Source organism: Electrona antarctica (assembly GCF_951216825.1).
Source record: "Electrona antarctica genome assembly, chromosome: 22".
Classification (NCBI taxonomy): Eukaryota; Metazoa; Chordata; class Actinopteri; order Myctophiformes; family Myctophidae; genus Electrona; species Electrona antarctica.
Window position 1 is genome coordinate 34693591 of NC_136805.1, and position 19069 is coordinate 34712659.

General features: G+C 43.9%; 1 protein-coding gene across 2 annotated transcripts in view; it reads left to right on the forward strand.

The window, feature by feature from the left end:
• The first annotated feature begins 7073 nt into the window (after positions 1-7073).
• The window catches only part of polr3a (polymerase (RNA) III (DNA directed) polypeptide A), a 60406-nt gene continuing 48410 nt past the window's right edge, over positions 7074-19069 (forward strand). For both annotated transcript variants that reach the window (XM_079493072.1, XM_079493073.1), the window contains exons 1-11: positions 7074-7274; positions 8917-9052; positions 9346-9483; positions 10377-10548; positions 10668-10822; positions 11619-11858; positions 11984-12146; positions 13132-13268; positions 13503-13606; positions 15603-15744; positions 16579-16719. In XM_079493072.1, coding sequence (XP_079349198.1) covers positions 7231-7274; positions 8917-9052; positions 9346-9483; positions 10377-10548; positions 10668-10822; positions 11619-11858; positions 11984-12146; positions 13132-13268; positions 13503-13606; positions 15603-15744; positions 16579-16719 — 1572 coding nt within the window. In that variant the 5' untranslated portion in view covers positions 7074-7230. The remainder of the gene's footprint in view (positions 7275-8916; positions 9053-9345; positions 9484-10376; positions 10549-10667; positions 10823-11618; positions 11859-11983; positions 12147-13131; positions 13269-13502; positions 13607-15602; positions 15745-16578; positions 16720-19069) is intronic.

Here is a 19069-nt window from a genome sequence, read left to right on the forward strand (position 1 = left end):
CACAATATTTCGTTCACAGGTTATAATTTAAAAAATGCTCACATGTGCTTACCACATATATCACTATAAAATACATTAGGCCTATATACAAAAACGTGTGCTAATTTCTCTCTCTGTGGGAATGGAGACAAATCTGAAATGGTAACCAGATAATTGGAATTTGAGATGCATGATCTGAGTAGGAAAGAGAGAGAGAATACATCTTGTGATGTCAAAGTGCAATGTCAAATATAAAATAAAAAAAAGGTTTTAAAGGGGAAAACCACCCATTTTCAACATTTTACTATGTCATTAATATACCTTAGAGCTGTTGTGTGGAAATAATAAAAAAAAGTCCCCCCATTCTGTGTTTCCCAGAACTGTAATTATGAAAAAAATCATTAACATGGTGAAACACATCTTGATGACATCATCAAGATGTGTTTCACCATGTTAATGATTTTTTTCAGACCTCTAGTTCTAGGAAACACAGAATGGGGGGGACTTTTTTATTATTTCCACACAACAGCTCTAAGGTATATTAATGACATAGTAAAATGTTGAAAATGAGTGGAATGCCCCTTTAAGTACAGAAATGCCTCATCAAGTAGAAAAAGTAGAAAATCAAAAAAATGAATTAAAAGTAAAAAGAATCACTCACCCGCAAACATTATGACAATCAGTCACCAGAATACGGGTGTTTTCAATGAAACGTTAAAACACGCTAAATGATGATGCCTGATGCTTCATTCACTATAGACAACGCATTAAAATGCAGAGATTAAACATGTTAATGGTCACTGGTTCTCTGTCATTGGACAGATCACCTGTTAATGGACATCATATTATGGATGCACTGAGACCATTTTACACCTTTGACTCTGATGAGTATCAGCAGAGTCAGATTGACCAAGTGTTCACACAGATTAATCGTGTGTGTGTGTGTGTGTGTGTGTGTGTGTGTGTGTGTGTGTGTGTGTGTGTGTGTGTGTGTGTGTGTGTGTGTGTGTGTGTGTTGAATTTCCCATTGTAGAGAAGTGTTGTCCAATGTCCACACTGATCACATCCATAGGGTTTCTCTCCAGTGTGAATTCTCTGGTGTTTTTTCAGGGTGGACTTGTCAGAAGTGTTGTCCACATTGATCACATCCATAGGGTTTCTCACCAGTATGAATTCTCTGGTGTTGTTTAAGGTGTGCCATTTGATAGAAGTGTTGTCAACACTGATCACATCCATAGGGTTTCTCTCCAGTGTGAATTCTCTGGTGTTTTATAAGGCTGGACTTGCCGGAGAAGTGTTGTCCACAATCATCACATCCATATGGTTTCTCTCCAGTGTGAATTCTCTGGTGGCTTTTAAGGTTGCTCAAGTTAGAGAAGTGTTGTCCACACTGATCACATCCATAGGGTTTCTCTCCAGTGTGAATTCTCTGGTGTGTTTTAAGGCTGTCCATTCGAGAGAAATGTTGTCCACACTGATCACATCCATAGTCTTTCTCTCCAGTGTGAATTCTCTGGTGTTTTCTCAGGGTGGACATGTCAGAAAAGTGTTGTCCACATTGATCACATCCATAGGGTTTCTCACCAGTATGAATTCTCTGGTGTTGTTTAAGGTGTGCCATTTGATAGAAGCGTTGTCCACATTGATCACATCCATAGGGTTTCTCACCAGTATGAATTCTCTGGTGTGTTTTAAGGTTTCCCATGTGGGAGAAGTGTTGTCCACACTGATCACACCCATAGGGTTTCTCTCCAGTATGAATTCTCTGGTGTCTTTTAAGGTCTTTCATTGTAGAGCAGTGTTGTCCACATTGATCACATCCATAGGGTTTCTCACCAGTATGAATTCTCTGGTGTTGTTTAAGGTGTGCCATTTGATAGAAGCGTTGTCCACATTGATCACATCCATAGGGTTTCTCACCAGTATGAATTCTCTGGTGTGTTTTAAGGTTTCCCATGTGGGAGAAGTGTTGTCCACACTGATCACACCCATAGGGTTTCTCTCCAGTATGAATTCTCTGGTGTCTTTTAAGGTCTTTCATTGTAGAGCAGTGTTGTCCACATTGATCACATCCATATGGTTTCTCTCCAGTGTGAATCCTCTGGTGGCTTTTAAGGTTGCTCAAGTTAGAGAAGTGTTGTCCACACTGATCACATCCATAGGGTTTCTCTCCAGTGTGAATTCTCTGGTGTGTTTTAAGACTTCCCATGTGGGAGAAGTGTTGTCCACACTGATCACATCCAAAGGGTTTCTCTCCAGTGTGAATTCTCTGGTGTGTTTTAAGTCTAGACATTGTAGGGAAGCGTTTACCACACTGATCACAGCAGTGGCATTTTTGCTTAGCCAAGCTTCTTTGTTCATTCACCTCTGGTAGAACAGGGAAGCCAGACTGATGATGCAACACTGAATTGGAAACAAAGACAAAGGGAATGTTGTTTAGAGGCATTCCTTAAAAATAGCTAAAACTAGTGTGAAGTTAATGTACCCAATTATCAATTTAGCATCTATTTATAATTCGATTCTACAATTGTTTTATATTTTAGAAAATACACAAAAACAGGTTGCCAATGCTAATATTAAATCAAAAACAAACATGACTAGATAAAACAAATCCTTATGGCATGCTGTATATCCATATAGACACAGTAAGTAACTTACAGAGGTCTTGATGATCATTGGGTCCTCCCTGTTGAGCAGAATCGTTTGAGGTGGCGTTGAGAGAGTCCATCTTCACTTCAAGCCTGGAGTCCACAGTCAGATGAGATCAGAAGGTATTGATATCCTGGAGGAGTTGTGGAGAACTGACAACTACAAACTCTTCTTATACTAGAGAGCCTGAGGTGGAACTACTATCTGCTTGGTGTTGATTGGCCAAAGAGTGGAACAATAGAATCATCAGCCACCAATCACACCCTAACAAACTGCTGCATGTGCTCCACCCCTCTCTGACTCCTCCCCCAGGTCATGCTCTATGCAACATTCTAGAAATAAACTGCTAAATGTGAGATTGCTTTGTAAGCTTCATATTTAATATATTAATCTATCTATATCCAATATAGAGTATCTGGCTATCTGGATAATATCCAGATAGGCACCCCTGGGGGTTGCTATCATTTCATTTTGTTCTAATTTACATATGAGCCAGTTTTGTGTATTAGGCAGCACCCCCTCCGAAAACTGTAGTTGCACGATCATGATAAAGGGCCATTTCTCTGGGGGAAAATTACTTTTTTTCTTTTCTTTTCTTTTTTTTGAAGGAAAAAACAGAAAAGGAAAAAAAAAGAAAAAATGATAGGAAAAGGGCACGTGCACCTATTCTGGCCTAGAAAAAGATCTTTTAGGGTTGAGGCTAGGTCAAAGTGGGCAAAATGTCCCATGGATGTCTGTATATATGTAAATGAACATAGAGACATGTGAACAGAAATGTATTCATTTTCCCTGGGAATGTGCATTGTCATTTCAGAATAATAAAAAGCTTGCAACCCCTCTACTGGAAGTGGCTGAATATGGAACATGATCCTGGTTATAGTTTAGCATCTGTCTGTGGATTATCTCTCAGCATTTTGACACCCCCCCCCCCCCCCCTCTTCCTCCTCTGAAGTAATACTTTTGACCCTCTTTTTGTTCGGGGGACGAACTGGGACAGCTATGTTTTACATATGATATTTAGCCTATAGTGTTCTAGTCTCACCTGCATACTCTGAGGCGATCGAGTAAAAAAAAAAAAAAAAAAAAAAAGGAGCAGAAGAAATGTTTTCAAAGGAAATATGGGGGGGGAGGGGGGGCAGGGGTGACGCTTGGCGGGTTGGGGGAGATAGAAAGGCATCTTTCTTGTCCTGCAGATTGTACCCAAAAAAAACATAGTTTGTACAATTTTTTGATATCACGAACAGATGGAGAGAAAAGACAATATGGTACAATCTAAGATGATCCATGCAACGTGGCCATTGTCCTGTATATGTTTGTACATTGTATGTACAATCATTTCATATTCTAAAAAAACTGGTCAGAAAATAAAGGAACTAATTGTGATTTTTAGTCTTGCAGAATTGTATGTAGTTAGATGATGTGACAACCTAATATTTATCTAATAAATATGTATTCAGATGACACCTGTATGCCACTGTGGTCTTGTGTTTTGTACATCAAAAGGTCAACACTAGGGATGGGACGATATGAACATTTCATGTCACCATTATTGTGACCAAAATAATTGTGATTTACAATAAATGTCCAATTTACAATAATATATATAACTAATTATGACTATAATCTGTATTATCATAGAGCAGGAGCCTATCTCCTGTTTCTGTAGCGTGACGTAGCTTGATGTACAAGTACACCCCCTGGACATGACGCTAGTATGTCACAGGGACTTACCCCCAATCCAACCCTTGATGCTGAGTGTCAAGCAGGGAGGCATTGGGTCCCATTTTGCCACTCAGTAGGTATTTGGTATGACCCGGCCGGGGCGGGGATTGAACCCCGACCTCCCAGTCTCAGGGCGGACACTCTAACCACAAGGCCACTGAGCTGGTTAAATAGACATAGGCTACCCTAAAACATAATTCTGCACAAAAAGTGAAACAATGATTTATGGATTACTGAGTTATCAGTGAATAACACGATTCAACTCATACGTTAACATGCCTATGATGTCATTGCATCAGGTGAAAACTGAAACTGACTGATGGCAGCTAGCTGGCTTATTGTATATTTTTTAATAATATAATTATACTTAAATCAAGTGATCAACTGTACCAAAGTGATGCAGAAAGCAGTGTGATCCTCTAGAGGGCAGCGATAGACCAGACGATAATTTTGTTGTATAACAGTTGCTTTACAATTTACAGCAACAAAGACAGACTACTGTCTACACAATTTAGAGAATGTATGAGAATTGTTATTTTTGATCAACGGTTGCATGTCATCTTTCCTTATGGTACCATGTCAATACAGCATGGAATTGTGATTGTGGACAAAATCTTATCCAACGACAAGATATTCTTTCGTTTTGGATCTCATCGATCAAATGGTGGTGCAGAATAAAGGTCATGTATATCCATGGAGGATTATTTGAACCCAGACTGGATGGACTAGTGACATCTACAAGTTGGACACCACCACAATGGTCTGGGCTTTGATTAACACCAGAGGCCCTGAACCACCTGCTACAGAAGCTCACTCTGCTGGGGCGGAGCCTACACCGGCAACAACAACAGCATCAGAGTGTTTGACATGCAGACAATTACAATTACAATTTAGGCATTTAGCAGACGCTCTTAATCCAGAGCGATTTACATTAAGCAAGAACAAAAGCATGGGAATACATCACATATATAAAAAGCATTTATCAAGAAACATGCGTAAGCTAAGAACGTAGCTAGAACATATCTATATAATGACACTGTACATATAAACTATACATATATACTATACTATGCTGTACATATATACTATGAAGTGCTATGACTACATACAATGCAATTATTGTGCTGTCTACATAACATGCTATAAGTCTGTATCAAATGCTATCTAAGTCTAAAAAGTGCTGTCTAGTGCAGACTGCAGAGACCTCACAAATGAACAGCCTAGAACATATCTTTAAGAAACAGGTGCTCAACAAAGCTCTGTGTATTCGATCTGATGCTGTTCACCCACTAAATGGAGAGTACAACCTTCTCCCATCCGGCCTTCGCTTGCGAGCCCCCTGTGCCACAAAAAACAGGCACAAATATCCCTTTGTCCCTGTCTCTATTTGCACACTGAATGCTGCTGTGGGTAGATCAAGGAGATAACCTTATGATGAGCACTTTACTGGTCTCGTGCCTATATATGCACACGCACTTTCTATGGCCAACGTGCACTTCATTGTTTAATGTACTGTCTATGCTGCAACACAATTTGCCCTTCGGGACACTAAATAAACTTGAACCTTGAACCAACCGCTGGATGAACACATCTGACCTTTGCACAGCCTCTTCCAGAAGAACGCATTGGTCAGTCAGCCTTCACCTACAACGGAGGGCTACATATTTGGTGGCTGCACGGCAAGGAACCCTTGGGCTTAAACTTCCTGGAAGGAGGTTAAGCCCAAGGGGAATGGTCCGAATCCAATGTTCAGAATGTGCTGTTGCGTGGTGGGAAATCGTGTCATCCTCTTTGGAGGATAGTGGATTCAAAGAAGATGACCTGTTGAGTCCTACTGAATGCAAGCTAGCAGTTATTCAGTACGGCCTGGATCAGTCTGAACTCCCACTGAGTCCCACATGACATCAGATCAGGTGGGAACTGGAAGCCATGACAAAATAAAAACTAAGGTGCGATAACTGAAACTTGACAATTTTGTCAAAGGATACAAACTGAAACTAGGAGGGGACTAGTGGAGAAGAGATCCAGTAGAACTTTTATGTTTGGTTGTTTGGAAAATAGCAGATCTACAAGCGCACAAAGTAGAAAGTAAGCTTGTAGATCTGCCAATTTCAGCCTGTCTTCCTATCTGATTGACAGCCCATACGACTCCACACAACATCTCAGAGGCAAATATTGCCCCTTTACTCCACTACTGCCTAGAGATAATAAAGTTCAGTATCTCCCTCATTTATGACTGGGTGGGTAGACCATGTGCACAGAGCCTGTCCGCTAGGTGGCAGCACCGAATCACCAGGCTCGAGCCAGCACCTCCTGGGTGCAGTCTTTTGTTACTGTCGTTGTGCTAGTCTGGAATCCCATAGCCTGGAGGGATGGCCACCTATGGATGGCCGCCCTGTGATAGGCTAATAAGTAAGTTGGGCAACGGCTCCAGTAGTCTGAAAGCCTGACGTATGTAAAAAAAAAAAAAAATACTCTAAGGTAAAAATACAAAGCAACATCATAACGACCTGTAGTTAACTTGAAACTACACTTCAGTTCAGTGAAATTACAAACAACTTTTTGTTATTATTTTTAATGATCTCACAGATAGACTAGATTAGTTTGCTCTCCACAAAATATGTTTTCAAAAAATAAAATATTGCTTTCCGGCTGTCCCTCTGGGCTATGGGGTTTTAGGCTCGTTTGATCACGTGCCTCATCATCAGCATCAACACACAACATGGCGCTGCTGGTGTAGCGACGTTTTAGCAAAGCATGGAGGAGAAATGAAACGATGTGTGACAAACAAACAGTGACAGACAATTGTTTTCCAAACTAATAAATAAAAATAAAGTGTTAATTTCTCCGTTTAGTGTCGAAGCCACAGCGACAGCAAACATGGTGAAGGAGCAGTTCAGAGAGACAGATGTGGCTAAGAAAATGTGAGTAAAAAAACGTTACACATGCAGCAATGAGATGGATAATTATAAGCCAATAACGTTAGCTTATAGGCTGCTGTAGTACGGTGGCGCTTGCCGACAAGAACAGATCTACAAGCCATTGTACATATATGACATACCGGTACACAAGTTACTTTGGTCAGATAACCCCTGTGGTTCTCAACATGTGGGTCAGGAGGACATTATTTATTTATTTATGGGGGGGTCCCCCAGGGGTCCCCAGATGGCAGAAAAGTGACAGTTAAGGCTTTTTATTTTACCTAATACCTTAAAAAAGAAAATAAATTAAAGAAGTCCATAAACTTATTATTATTTTATTATTTTATATATATTATTTCTTTTTGGGGGGGGCTTTACAGTCTGTTCCCAAACCTCTTTGGCCATGCACCCCTGTTATCTCCTGACCTACAGTAGCTGACGCACCCCCCCACATGGAAATATAAGTTCCATAAGCTATATAGAGACATATATTTCCTTTTTAACCACATGCACATACTGCAGCATAGGCTATATTCTGCATATACCTGCCATATATTGGCGTAATATGTTAATATATTTTAAATAAAACCATAGCACCACCATTAGCCTTTTCATGTCGTGCACCCCCTAGAAGGCGTTCGCGCACCACAAGGGGTGCACGCACCACAGTTTGGGAATTGGGGACCACTGCGAGTAGACTAACAGGAGATGGGGAGAGAGAGACATGCAGGGAAGGTCGTCCGGATCAGGACTCGAACCTGCGACACGTACGCTGCCAGGCTAGATGATCAGCAGCCAAGGTGCCCAGACTATCCCTGCCGTCCGGGGCTGAGTCGCACTTTTTGATGGCTAGTGGTAGCCTAGGGCACATGTTGGTGGCGTAGTAGTAGAATGAATTCATCCCCATGTTTGTGTCAAATCTGGTGGTGAATGAGATCAGCGGAGTTCCCTTTGCTGGTGTTTGCACATTATGTGACCCTGAGTGTCCTGGGACCACAGTTTGAGAACCACATAAGTAAGTAAGTAAACCCCACAAGGTTGGAGCCTATCTCCTGTTGGCTGTTGCTGTAGCGTAAGGCCTGGACATGACGCTAGTATGTCGCAGGGACTTACCCTTAGCCTCGGTACACAGGCTTTTATTTTCGTTCGCTAAGGCTCAAAAAATGAAAGCCTGGGGGAGCGTGAGACATTTCCTGGTCTGGGAGTGACATCATCATCAAACCCGGATGTTATGCATGAACGCCTACTGAGTGGCAAAAATAATACTTTCTGGCCTTGATAGCCCATACATCCAAACAGAAAAGTCCTATCTGATTGCATATTAAACAATGTTAAACTCACTTTGCCACTCACTTTATGCATGCGCATACCCTCTATAGTGTCAGTTTACTCCGCTGTTTTCTACCAGTGAGGGGAGGGGTGGAGGGGGGCATTGGGGGGGTCTGATCGGTGAACCAGTATTCTCTAACTTACCCCCAATCCACCCCTTGATGCTGAGCAACCACAAGGCCACTGAGCTCAGTGAACTGGTGAACCACATGCTTTATATCCTAATTCCATTGTCTCTGTGTCCTATTCCTATGCACCACAGAAGTTTTATCCTAATTCCATTGTCTCTATGTCCTATTATTCCCACACGCCACAGAAGCCACATCTGCTTTGGGATGAAGTCTGCGGAGCAGATGCGGCAGCAGGCTCACATCCAGGTGGTCAGCAAGAACCTGTACAGCCAGGACACTCGGCACACCCCCCTGCCCTATGGGGTGCTCGACCACCGCATGGTGGGACATGATTTCTATATATTAGTCCATATCCGTTCGGTATATGAGTACCCAAAGTATTTGTAGTACTACTGTACAATTTACAATTTAGGCATTTAGCAGGCACTCTTAATCCGGTAAGCATGAACAGCACATGGTAATACATCAAATACATAGATGGAGTCATCAAGTTGCAAGGATCATAAAAAAGCTAAGAACCTATAACATCTGTCTTTCAGTAGAATATCTCTACAATGAAATCAGTATATAATATAGACTGCTATATGTCTACATACATTTTTCCACCGCTACAGGGCACCAGTGAGAAAGACCGGCCGTGTGAGACGTGTTTTAAGAACCTGGCAGATTGTTTAGGACATTACGGCTACCTGGACCTGGAGCTGCCATGCTTCCACGTGGGATACTTCAAAGCTATCATAGGAATCCTACAGGCAAGTATTAACACCAAACTAGTCTTGCGTTGCCAGACTGGTGCCTCTCGCAATGTCTGGAGCATGGAAGCTCTGTGTAGCACTGTATATAGCATTCAGAGATATTGTGGAATAGTTGCCTGGCTACGCAAGACTAACAATCGTGACAGGGCTGTCACGATTACCGATGATAAACGATTTAATTCTGTTTTGGTCGTTGAACATTGGGCAACATATGAATAAATATTAAATTTCAGATTGCCTTTAAGGCCTCTTACGGCCAAGCTACACCAGGCTTTTCTCGCGCGTTTACCCTAAACGCGTGGTCCGCGCGTGCGTTTTTTAAAATAGGACTGGACCTAAATTCAACGCACGCATTTAGGGTAAACGCGCGCGTTTTGTGCGCGAAAAGCCTGGTGTAGCTTGGCCGTGAATCGAAAATTGCACAGGGCAGATATATGACAAATAACTTAAATATTCAAGACATTACTGCCATATTATTTATTAATTTTATACAAAGACAATTTTTAATTGCGGAAATAGCTGATCTACAAGCTTACGTGCCACAAAGTGACGTGTTGTAAGCTTGTAGACCTGCAATTTCAGCTTTTTTAAATTTCAACAATTATGACGATTATGAAAAAATAATTGGCAATTATCTCAAATAATTGTGATTAGACGATTATGTAATAATTGTGACAGCCCTACCTACAGTATGCTTTGTTGTTCATGTTGAATGTTTGAATTTGTTCCTTTTATATTATATTTAATATGCCTAAGACGGCCTGGAAATTTGCAGATGTGTGCGTCCGTTTTTAAGAGAGTTCTAGACAATATTGACATCATGCATAACAGCAGTTATAATTAACCATTACTTGCAAATGCAACTATAACCTCCCTGTTGTGTTCACTAGATGATCTGTAAGACATGTTCCCACATCATGCTGACAAAGGCTGAAAAACTGACATTCATGGACGTCTTGAAGAGGCCCAACCTGGCCTACCTCCAAAAGCGAGGCATGAAGAAAAAGATCTCCGACAAATGCCGCAAAAGGACAGTCTGTCTAAACTGCAACGCTTACAATGGTAAACGACAACAATACATATTTTGGGGCATTTGAAAGATTTCACACTGACATCTTCTCCTGTCTTATGTGATTGCTCAAAAATGTCTGAGTCATCTTCCCCTGTGATTGATCGTTTAGGACCGGTGAAAAAGTGTGGCTTGTTAAAGATCCTCCACGAGAAGTATAAAACCACCAAGAAGGTGGTGGATGCGTTCGTGTCGGAGTTCATCCAGTCGTTTGACTTCGCCATAGAGCACAACAAGGAAGTGGAAGGTTTGCTCAACAAGGCACAGGTAAACTAATGCATTTGTACACTCCTTTCACATTTCAGACATTTCATTTATTTCAACAGTCAAACGGTAAACTGTCAACTTCTAATAAGTTAATACGTTTGTTCATATTTTAGGCATTAGACTCCTTACATTGCATGTTCTCAGAGTCTTGCTAGGCACGTAATGATTCAATCTACTTTAAATGGAGCCCTATGGGACCGTGCACACTAATCCTGCTGCTGGGTGTGACGAAGGCGTTGCCTAGCAACCGGGCCAATGTTAAAAGTAGATTTTCAATGTCGAACATGTTCAATGTCGTCCCATCTCCCAGGAGAACCTGCTCCTCTCATAGTGCTAAACATGTTGTCGTCCCATCCCCCAGGAGAACCTGAACCCTCTGATAGTGCTGAACATGTTCAATGTCGTCCCATCTCCCAGGAGAACCTGAACCCTCTCATAGTGCTGAACATGTTGTTGTCGTCCCATCCCCCAGGAGAACCTGAACCCTCTCATAGCGCTGAACATGTTGTCGTCCCATCCCCCAGGAGAACCTGAACCCTTTCATAGTGCTGAACATGTTGTTGTCGTCCCATCCCCCAGGAGAACCTGAACCCTCTCATAGTGCTGAACATGTTGTTGTCGTCCCATCCCCCAGGAGAACCTGAACCCTCTCATAGCGCTGAACATGTTGTCGTCCCATCCCCCAGGAGAACCTGAACCCTTTCATAGTGCTGAACATGTTGTTGTCGTCCCATCCCCCAGGAGAACCTGAACCCTCTCATAGTGCTGAACATGTTGTTGTCGTCCCATCCCCCAGGAGAACCTGAACCCTCTCATAGTGCTGAACATGTTCCGGAGGATTCCCGCCGAGGACGTCCCGCTGCTGCTGATGAACCCGGAGGCGGGGAAGCCGGCCGACATGATCCTGACGCGCCTGCTGGTCCCGCCCCTCTGCATCCGGCCCTCGGTCATCAGCGACCTCAAGTCTGGCACCAACGAGGACGACCTCACCATGAAGCTCACCGAGATCATCTTCCTCAACGACGTCATCAAGAAGGTCTGACACACACACACACACACACACACACACACACACACACACACACACACACTCCCGTGAAAATACAGATTTTCATACTAAAACCCAACTCTGTTAATGTTAACGCCTGTATCATCACCCAGCACCGTATGACGGGGGCAAAGACCCAGATGATCATGGAGGACTGGGACTTCCTGCAGCTGCAGTGTGCTCTCTACATCAACAGCGAACTCTCAGGAATCCCTCTCAACATGGCCCCCAAGAAATGGACCCGCGGCTTCGTCCAGAGGCTGAAGGGAAAACAAGGTATGGACCCAGGAAGGCTTTGTCCACAGACTCAAGGGAAAACAAGGTAAGTAATGGACCCGCAGCTTTGTCCAGAGGCTGAAGGGAAAACAAGGTATGGACCCGGGATTTTGTCCAGAGACGGTAGACTGAAAGATGAGCCGTTTCGACCGAAAATCAACCGATAATTCCCAGTAGGTTACTTATTACGCCGATCTTATCTAGCCGATCGGACCTACTGTAGTCTGGAGCCTACTGGCTGCGATTGGCGTTGATAACACGTTAACCGATCGTATCGGTCTACTGGACATGCTGGGAGCCTACTGAAAATGACAAGCCACCTCATACCCTCACCTAAACATAACCACAAGCATGTCGCAGCGCGGTCCCAATATTAACGCATGATCGCCAACCTTAATCCGGTCGTTTTCCGGGTTTTCGTTTTATTAATCGGCAGAGCATGCCCATACTCGTCAAAAACAATCATACTGATCCTAAGTAATCACTGCGCTCTTGTCGATTGATAACAGTCGAATCGGGTGGAATCTTTCCACCCGTTTCGACTTATCAGTGCCATGATTTTTGCACTTTTTCTTGTGGAGTTACTTGACATTACTCTAATAGACCCTGAGGTGTGGTTATAGTATTCAAATATGTCTTCCCTGTCTATTTTTGATACACCATTTTAGTGGCATCATGAAATCCTCCCCTCCCCTAACTCCTCCCCCATTATCAAACAGCTGTGGGCAGTGATAAAGGGTTAATAAAAGAAGCAGCTATATAATAATAATCTCTCAAGAACAGTAGCTGTGCTACTGGATCTGTCCGCAGGGGCTTTCAGAACGTGTATACGTTGTTGTTAGTGGGAATGAAAACGTAGGCGTCCCCACCGGAAGAGGGCGGCTGTGGGTGGAACCAAACAGTTTGCAGATGGGTTCCCAGATTGACGTAATAAGGTTTATAGTTTGACATATTATGGACAATTCTATTTTGTCTCAATTTGCAGGGCGATTCAGAGGGAACCTCTCTGGAAAGAGAGTGGACTTCTCCGGGAGAACGGTGATATCCCCAGACCCTAACCTGAGAATCGACGAGGTGGCTGTGCCTGTGCACGTCGCCAAAATCCTGACCTATCCAGAGAAAGTACGTATCTTGTTGTCGCGCTGAACATATTGCCCAACACACTGAATACATGCAATCTAAATCCGTGGGTGGCTGTTCTACCGTTCTGTATATCCAGGTGTTTGAAAACACCGCCCTCTGGCGGTCATCCGGTATTCATAGAACCTTAGTTTATATGCATAACTCTCAATTTCACACATGACAATGAAGACGATTCTGATTCTGATAGATTCTATGCTTAAACGTTCGTTCTAGGTGAATAAAGCCAATCTGGAAATGCTGAGGAAACTGGTCCGTACCGGCCCTGACGTCCACCCTGGAGCCAACTTCATCCAGCAGCGCTCCACACAAATGAAACGGTGAGCCTTTCATAGAATGAAGCATTGCACACATTTTGTTTGCATAGAGTCACTTCTCTTTAACCGTATTAAACATTCCGTTCTACTCTCCGCCTGTGCCAGAACGTAAAAATCTGTTTTTCTTTAACCCATTTTGACCTGAGATCAGATTCTAAAAATGTCTTCTACATCCTGACAGTTTTCTGAAAAAGCTATGTTTCTATGTCAGTCGTTCTTCGATTTTTCTAAAATAGCAGACCTACAAGCTCGTAGCGCGCCACTCGGTGGCACGCTATGAGCTTGTAGATCTGCTATTTTTCAATAGCTAAAGCAACATAATGCTAAAAATATGTTTTTTTTTCTTGTTGTTTTTTTCGTTTACGTTATGTTAGACGGCCTTCACACTGAAGAAGGCTGGATTGCCGATGTTTGTCTCCTGTCCAAAATGCAAGAATAAATTACTGAAATGCTGTCTTGGTGTGTGCGACCCATTGCCTTTATTTATCCTATATAAGGCAGAAATGTCAAAAATATCAAAATTTCATTATGCTTTAAGTAGCATGTGACATGTCAAACTAGGGGGTTTTCATGCTTCTGAATCCATTCCAAGCATTCGTTTTGCACAAAAAACATTCCTTTGGCTAAAAACGGTCATTGCAATCATCATAAATGTGATGAGGTCAGCACATTTTGGGCACATTTGAGCAAGTGGCTATGGCACATGCTACTTAAACAGTTTGTGTGCCCTTTCATTCTTTCAAAATAGTGACCTGGGGTGCCCATCCGATTTCTCAAGCAAGTGGATTCATGAATGTATATAGACAATATTTTAGGCCAATAAAAAAAACTATCATACTATAATTCACTCAATGTCTGAATGAATGAATGGATGAAACAATTCCGCTGCTCCTCACTGCCTGCACCAATCACCCTCACTTCTGACACAGCCATTGACCATAATATTATGGAGGTCTTAACGAAGCCCTTTTTCCCATTGAACAACTTATAAACATTACTAATTACTTTATTAGTGCATACAAAATTCCCCATCTACTTCCATGGGAAAACACGCACCCTCACACCTCCGCCCCCTAGCGACACCTGCATCACAGGCCACTGTTCTCGGTGTTACCCCACTGGCATGCTTCCTCTGCTACCGCTGCAACACGACAAACAGTGGCCTGCCCCACCACTGACACTGCCGACCTGCACACACACACACACACACACACACCCACACCCCTATTTCATCTGCTGCTCTCCGCGGAGGCGCAGACTCCCCACATGTTGCTCACGAAGGACAACCTGATGACTTCCAGTTCCACCACCGTGACCACGCTACTATCTTACATGTTACTGCATCATGCTGGGTCCACTGCTGCTTTCACCAAACACTCACACTTTTCACAAAGGCATTGACCAGCACACTGGGGTGGGGGGTCCGTGGGTGCGTTACAGATGGCCATGTCCTGTGACTCTGTCCTGCAGTCACTCAGTCATTGTGGTGGGGGGTGCGTGGGTGCATTACAGATGGCCATGTCCTGTGACTCTGTCCTGCAGTCACTCAGTCATTGTGGTGGGGGGTGCGTGGGTGCATTACAGATGGCCATGTCCTGTGACTCTGTCCTGTAGTCACTCAGTCATTGTGGTGGGGGGTGCGTGGGTGCATTACAGATGGCCATGTCCTGTGACTCTGTCCTGCAGTCACTCGCGCGTCAAAGCCAAGGACTTTGACGCGCGGATAGCCTACTGCACCGCATGTCATAAAACACAATTCATAAAAAAAACAAAAACATCACCTCGATTAACTGGCTCACGACGGGTTGCGCGCGCGTCATTCCACATCCCTACAGCCCTTAACAATTCCCTCCCAAACAATAATGTGATCTATACACAGCATTACCCACACTGTACCTAATTTGGTGTTCATTTATTAGAACGGGTAAGGACTAGTATACCAAATTCCCCACCACACAACCCTGGCTGCCGGACTATATCCACTTGTCTTTTTCATTAGGTTTCTGAAATACGGCAACCGCGAGAAGATGGCCCAGGAGCTGAGGTTTGGCGATGTGGTCGAGCGACACATGATCGACGGAGACATCGTGCTGTTCAACCGACAGCCGTCCCTGCACAAACTCAGCATCATGGCCCACATCGTAAGCTCCTCCCTCTTGTGTTTGTTAGAGCAGTGCTTCTCAAACAAGGACCCCCAATATTTGTCTGTGGACACCATCTTAAAAAGTATTTTGTGCCAACATCAACATTGGTGTGTCCCAAACCCCACAGGCCAGAGTGAACTGTTCATTATCGGTGTGTCCCAAACCCCACAGGCCAGAGTGAACTGTTCATAATCGGTGTGTCCCAAACCCCACAGGCCAGAGTGAACTGTTCATTATCGGTGTGTCCCAAACCCCACAGGCCAGAGTGAACTGTTCATTATCGGTGTGTCCCAAACCCCACAGGCCAGAGTGAACTGTTCATTATCGGTGTGTCCCAAACCCCACAGGCCAGAGTGAACTGTTCATTATCGGTGTGTCCCAAACCCCACAGGCCAAAGTGAACTGTTCATTATCGGTGTGTCCCATACCCCACAGGCCAGAGTGAACTGTTCATTATCGGTGTGTCCCAAACCCCACAGGCCAGAGTGAACTGTTCATTATCGGTGTGTCCCAAACCCCACAGGCCAAAGTGAACTGTTCATTATCGGTGTGTCCCATACCCCACAGGCCAGAGTGAACTGTTCATTATCGGTGTGTCCCAAACCCCACAGGCCAGAGTGAACTGTTCATTATCGGTGTGTCCCAAACCCCACAGGCCAGAGTGAACTGTTCATTATCGGTGTGTCCCAAACCCCACAGGCCAGAGTGAACTGTTCATTATCGGTGTGTCCCAAACCCCACAGGCCAGAGTGAACTGTTCATTATCGGTGTGTCCCAAACCCCACAGGCCAGAGTGAACTGTTCATTATCGGTGTGTCCCAAACCCCACAGGCCAAAGTGAAGCCTCACAGGACGTTCCGCTTCAACGAGTGCGTGTGCACGCCGTACAACGCCGACTTTGACGGCGATGAGATGAACCTCCACCTACCGCAGACGGAGGAGGCCAAGGCAGAGGCCCTGATTCTGATGGGGGTGAGTTATGTATTGGTGCAACGGGCCCCATGGTCCTCCTGATGATGGGGGTGAGTTATGTATTGGTGCAACGGGCCCCATGGTCCTCCTGATGATGGGGGTGAGTTATGTATTGGTGCAACGGGCCCCATGGTCCTCCTGATGATGGGGGTGAGTTATGTATTGGTGCAACGGGCCCCATGGTCCTCCTGATGATGGGGGTGAGTTATGTATTCGTGCAACGGGCCCCATGGTCCTCCTGATGATGGGGGTGAGTTATGTATTGGTGCAACGGAATCCACTACTCCTGAATGAAGTGTCTGGTGCTGGGAGTCTGGTGCTCTTGGCTGTAGCCCTGGTGAGCAATAGAGCGTCGCAGTCCCGCCTCCTACCCTGGACCAGGAAATGAAACCCAATGCATTTTCCTCATAGACATTTCTTAAAGTATTTATTTAAAGACGGTTACGCCGCGGACAAAGCCAACTCGAGTCGTGACAACTCATGACAACACAAACAATATTATGGACCAAACAAATAATTACAAAGAAGAAAAACAACAAAAAAAGTGTTGTAACCTGCCGTTTTTTTCGGCCCAAAAGATTGTGTTTGTTGTCATGATTTGTCACGACTCGAGTTGGCTTTGTCCGCGGCGTAAACGTCTTTAAATAAATACTTTCTGAAATGTCTATGAGGAAAATGAACGGAGAATAATTTCCTGGTCCAGGGTAGGAGGCGGGACTGCGACGCTCTATAGTGTCTGACTGCAGCCAGACGCTTTGTTATGGCAATCTGTGGGACACATGCTCAGGAAGACATAATAATGAGGCAACACAAGGATTCATAGTTTGGAAGTATTAGGATTTTACTCGAGTAAGGAGTCAGGAACTTACATGACCAATTCAATGCAACGGAAGACCCCAGTCTGACTCAAAAAGTTAACATAGGCTCACAGCCTTTATAGTTTCACTCCCACAAGAGACAACCCCCACATAGCCCTAAGGAATTTGGGACAGTAACAAAGTAACCAAAACAGCACCACAGGGGTGTCACAGATAAGATAACATCAGAGTGCAATAAAGGGGTATTATTATATGTTTGCAGTCTAAATTTCTATGACATTACCCCACTTTTAAACATTTAAAAACCCCTAAACACCACAGTACATCGCATATGTAGGCAAAAAAACCTGGAACCCAATGGGTTAGACAAACAGGGAAAATTCCTACATGGCCCTCATCTATGAGCGACCGCACACAAGGCCTACGATACACAGTGGTACAATCGTTTCACAACAACAAACAAAACAAGGCAAAGCCAAATTAAACATATAGCAAAACGTCGTAGCCCTCAGACAAAAAACATCTCAGCACCAAAAAATGTCCGTTCAGAACTGTCCACTTGCAGGTGCCATGTGGTCAACACCGCACAGAGCAATCCAAACCGGAAGTAGCTCTTTCACAGAGCTCAAAGCACAAAGCTCAAGCACAATGTGCATCACATCCACAAGCTCCAGACATGTCGTGAGCTTGCAGATCGGCCATTTGACAGAACAGCTGCACACGTCAAAGCCTCCCAAAAGACCAGAAATTGTCACCGCACAGGTGATGCAACATCATTCAGAAACGGCTCCCGAGCACATGATCGCAGGATTCAGAGTCCAGAGTGCTAACAGCACTTGATCCCCCATAGGGACATCAGCGTGGACACGTCGCGGACAGCAGACTAACCACTCATTTCTGAAAAAGAATGAAAACCAATGCGAGTAATATGTCATTAACCACACCTAACCGGAGCCGGGCATTCATTCGAGATGGCCCCTGACCTTATATAAATCACGGGTCCCGCTCCGTGGGCATGCCTGCATTTAAGCCCCCAGCCTGCAGGAGCAGTCACAGCAACCCCTGGTCTGTTATGGGTAGTTTAAGTCGGGTCTTGAACTTAACCTGCATTAATCAATCGTACTTATCTTCTGTCCACAACAATCAGCTGGCACATTATTACCTTGTGTTATCTCAACATGGATAGGCATAATAAGCTTTGGCTTGATCATGTAACACAACTGTCTTTTAAACACGGAAATGTAAGTACCAAAATTAACTATTCATTCATAAACCAGTCTACATACTATCATTCATTCAACCCGACTCCGCATCTAAGTGGACCTTAGTTAGTTGACTTAGTTGACAACTTCTCATTAATACATATTCCATATCATCCCCAAACGATACTTAGCCATGTCATCAGATCCACTTCATCATTCGTCATGTTATTCCAACACGACTCTTCTCATTATTATGGAGCTGAAAGAAAAAACTACAACACCATTGAAAAGCCCTACTCTACCTGGATCATATTCCCTTCGCTATGTCAT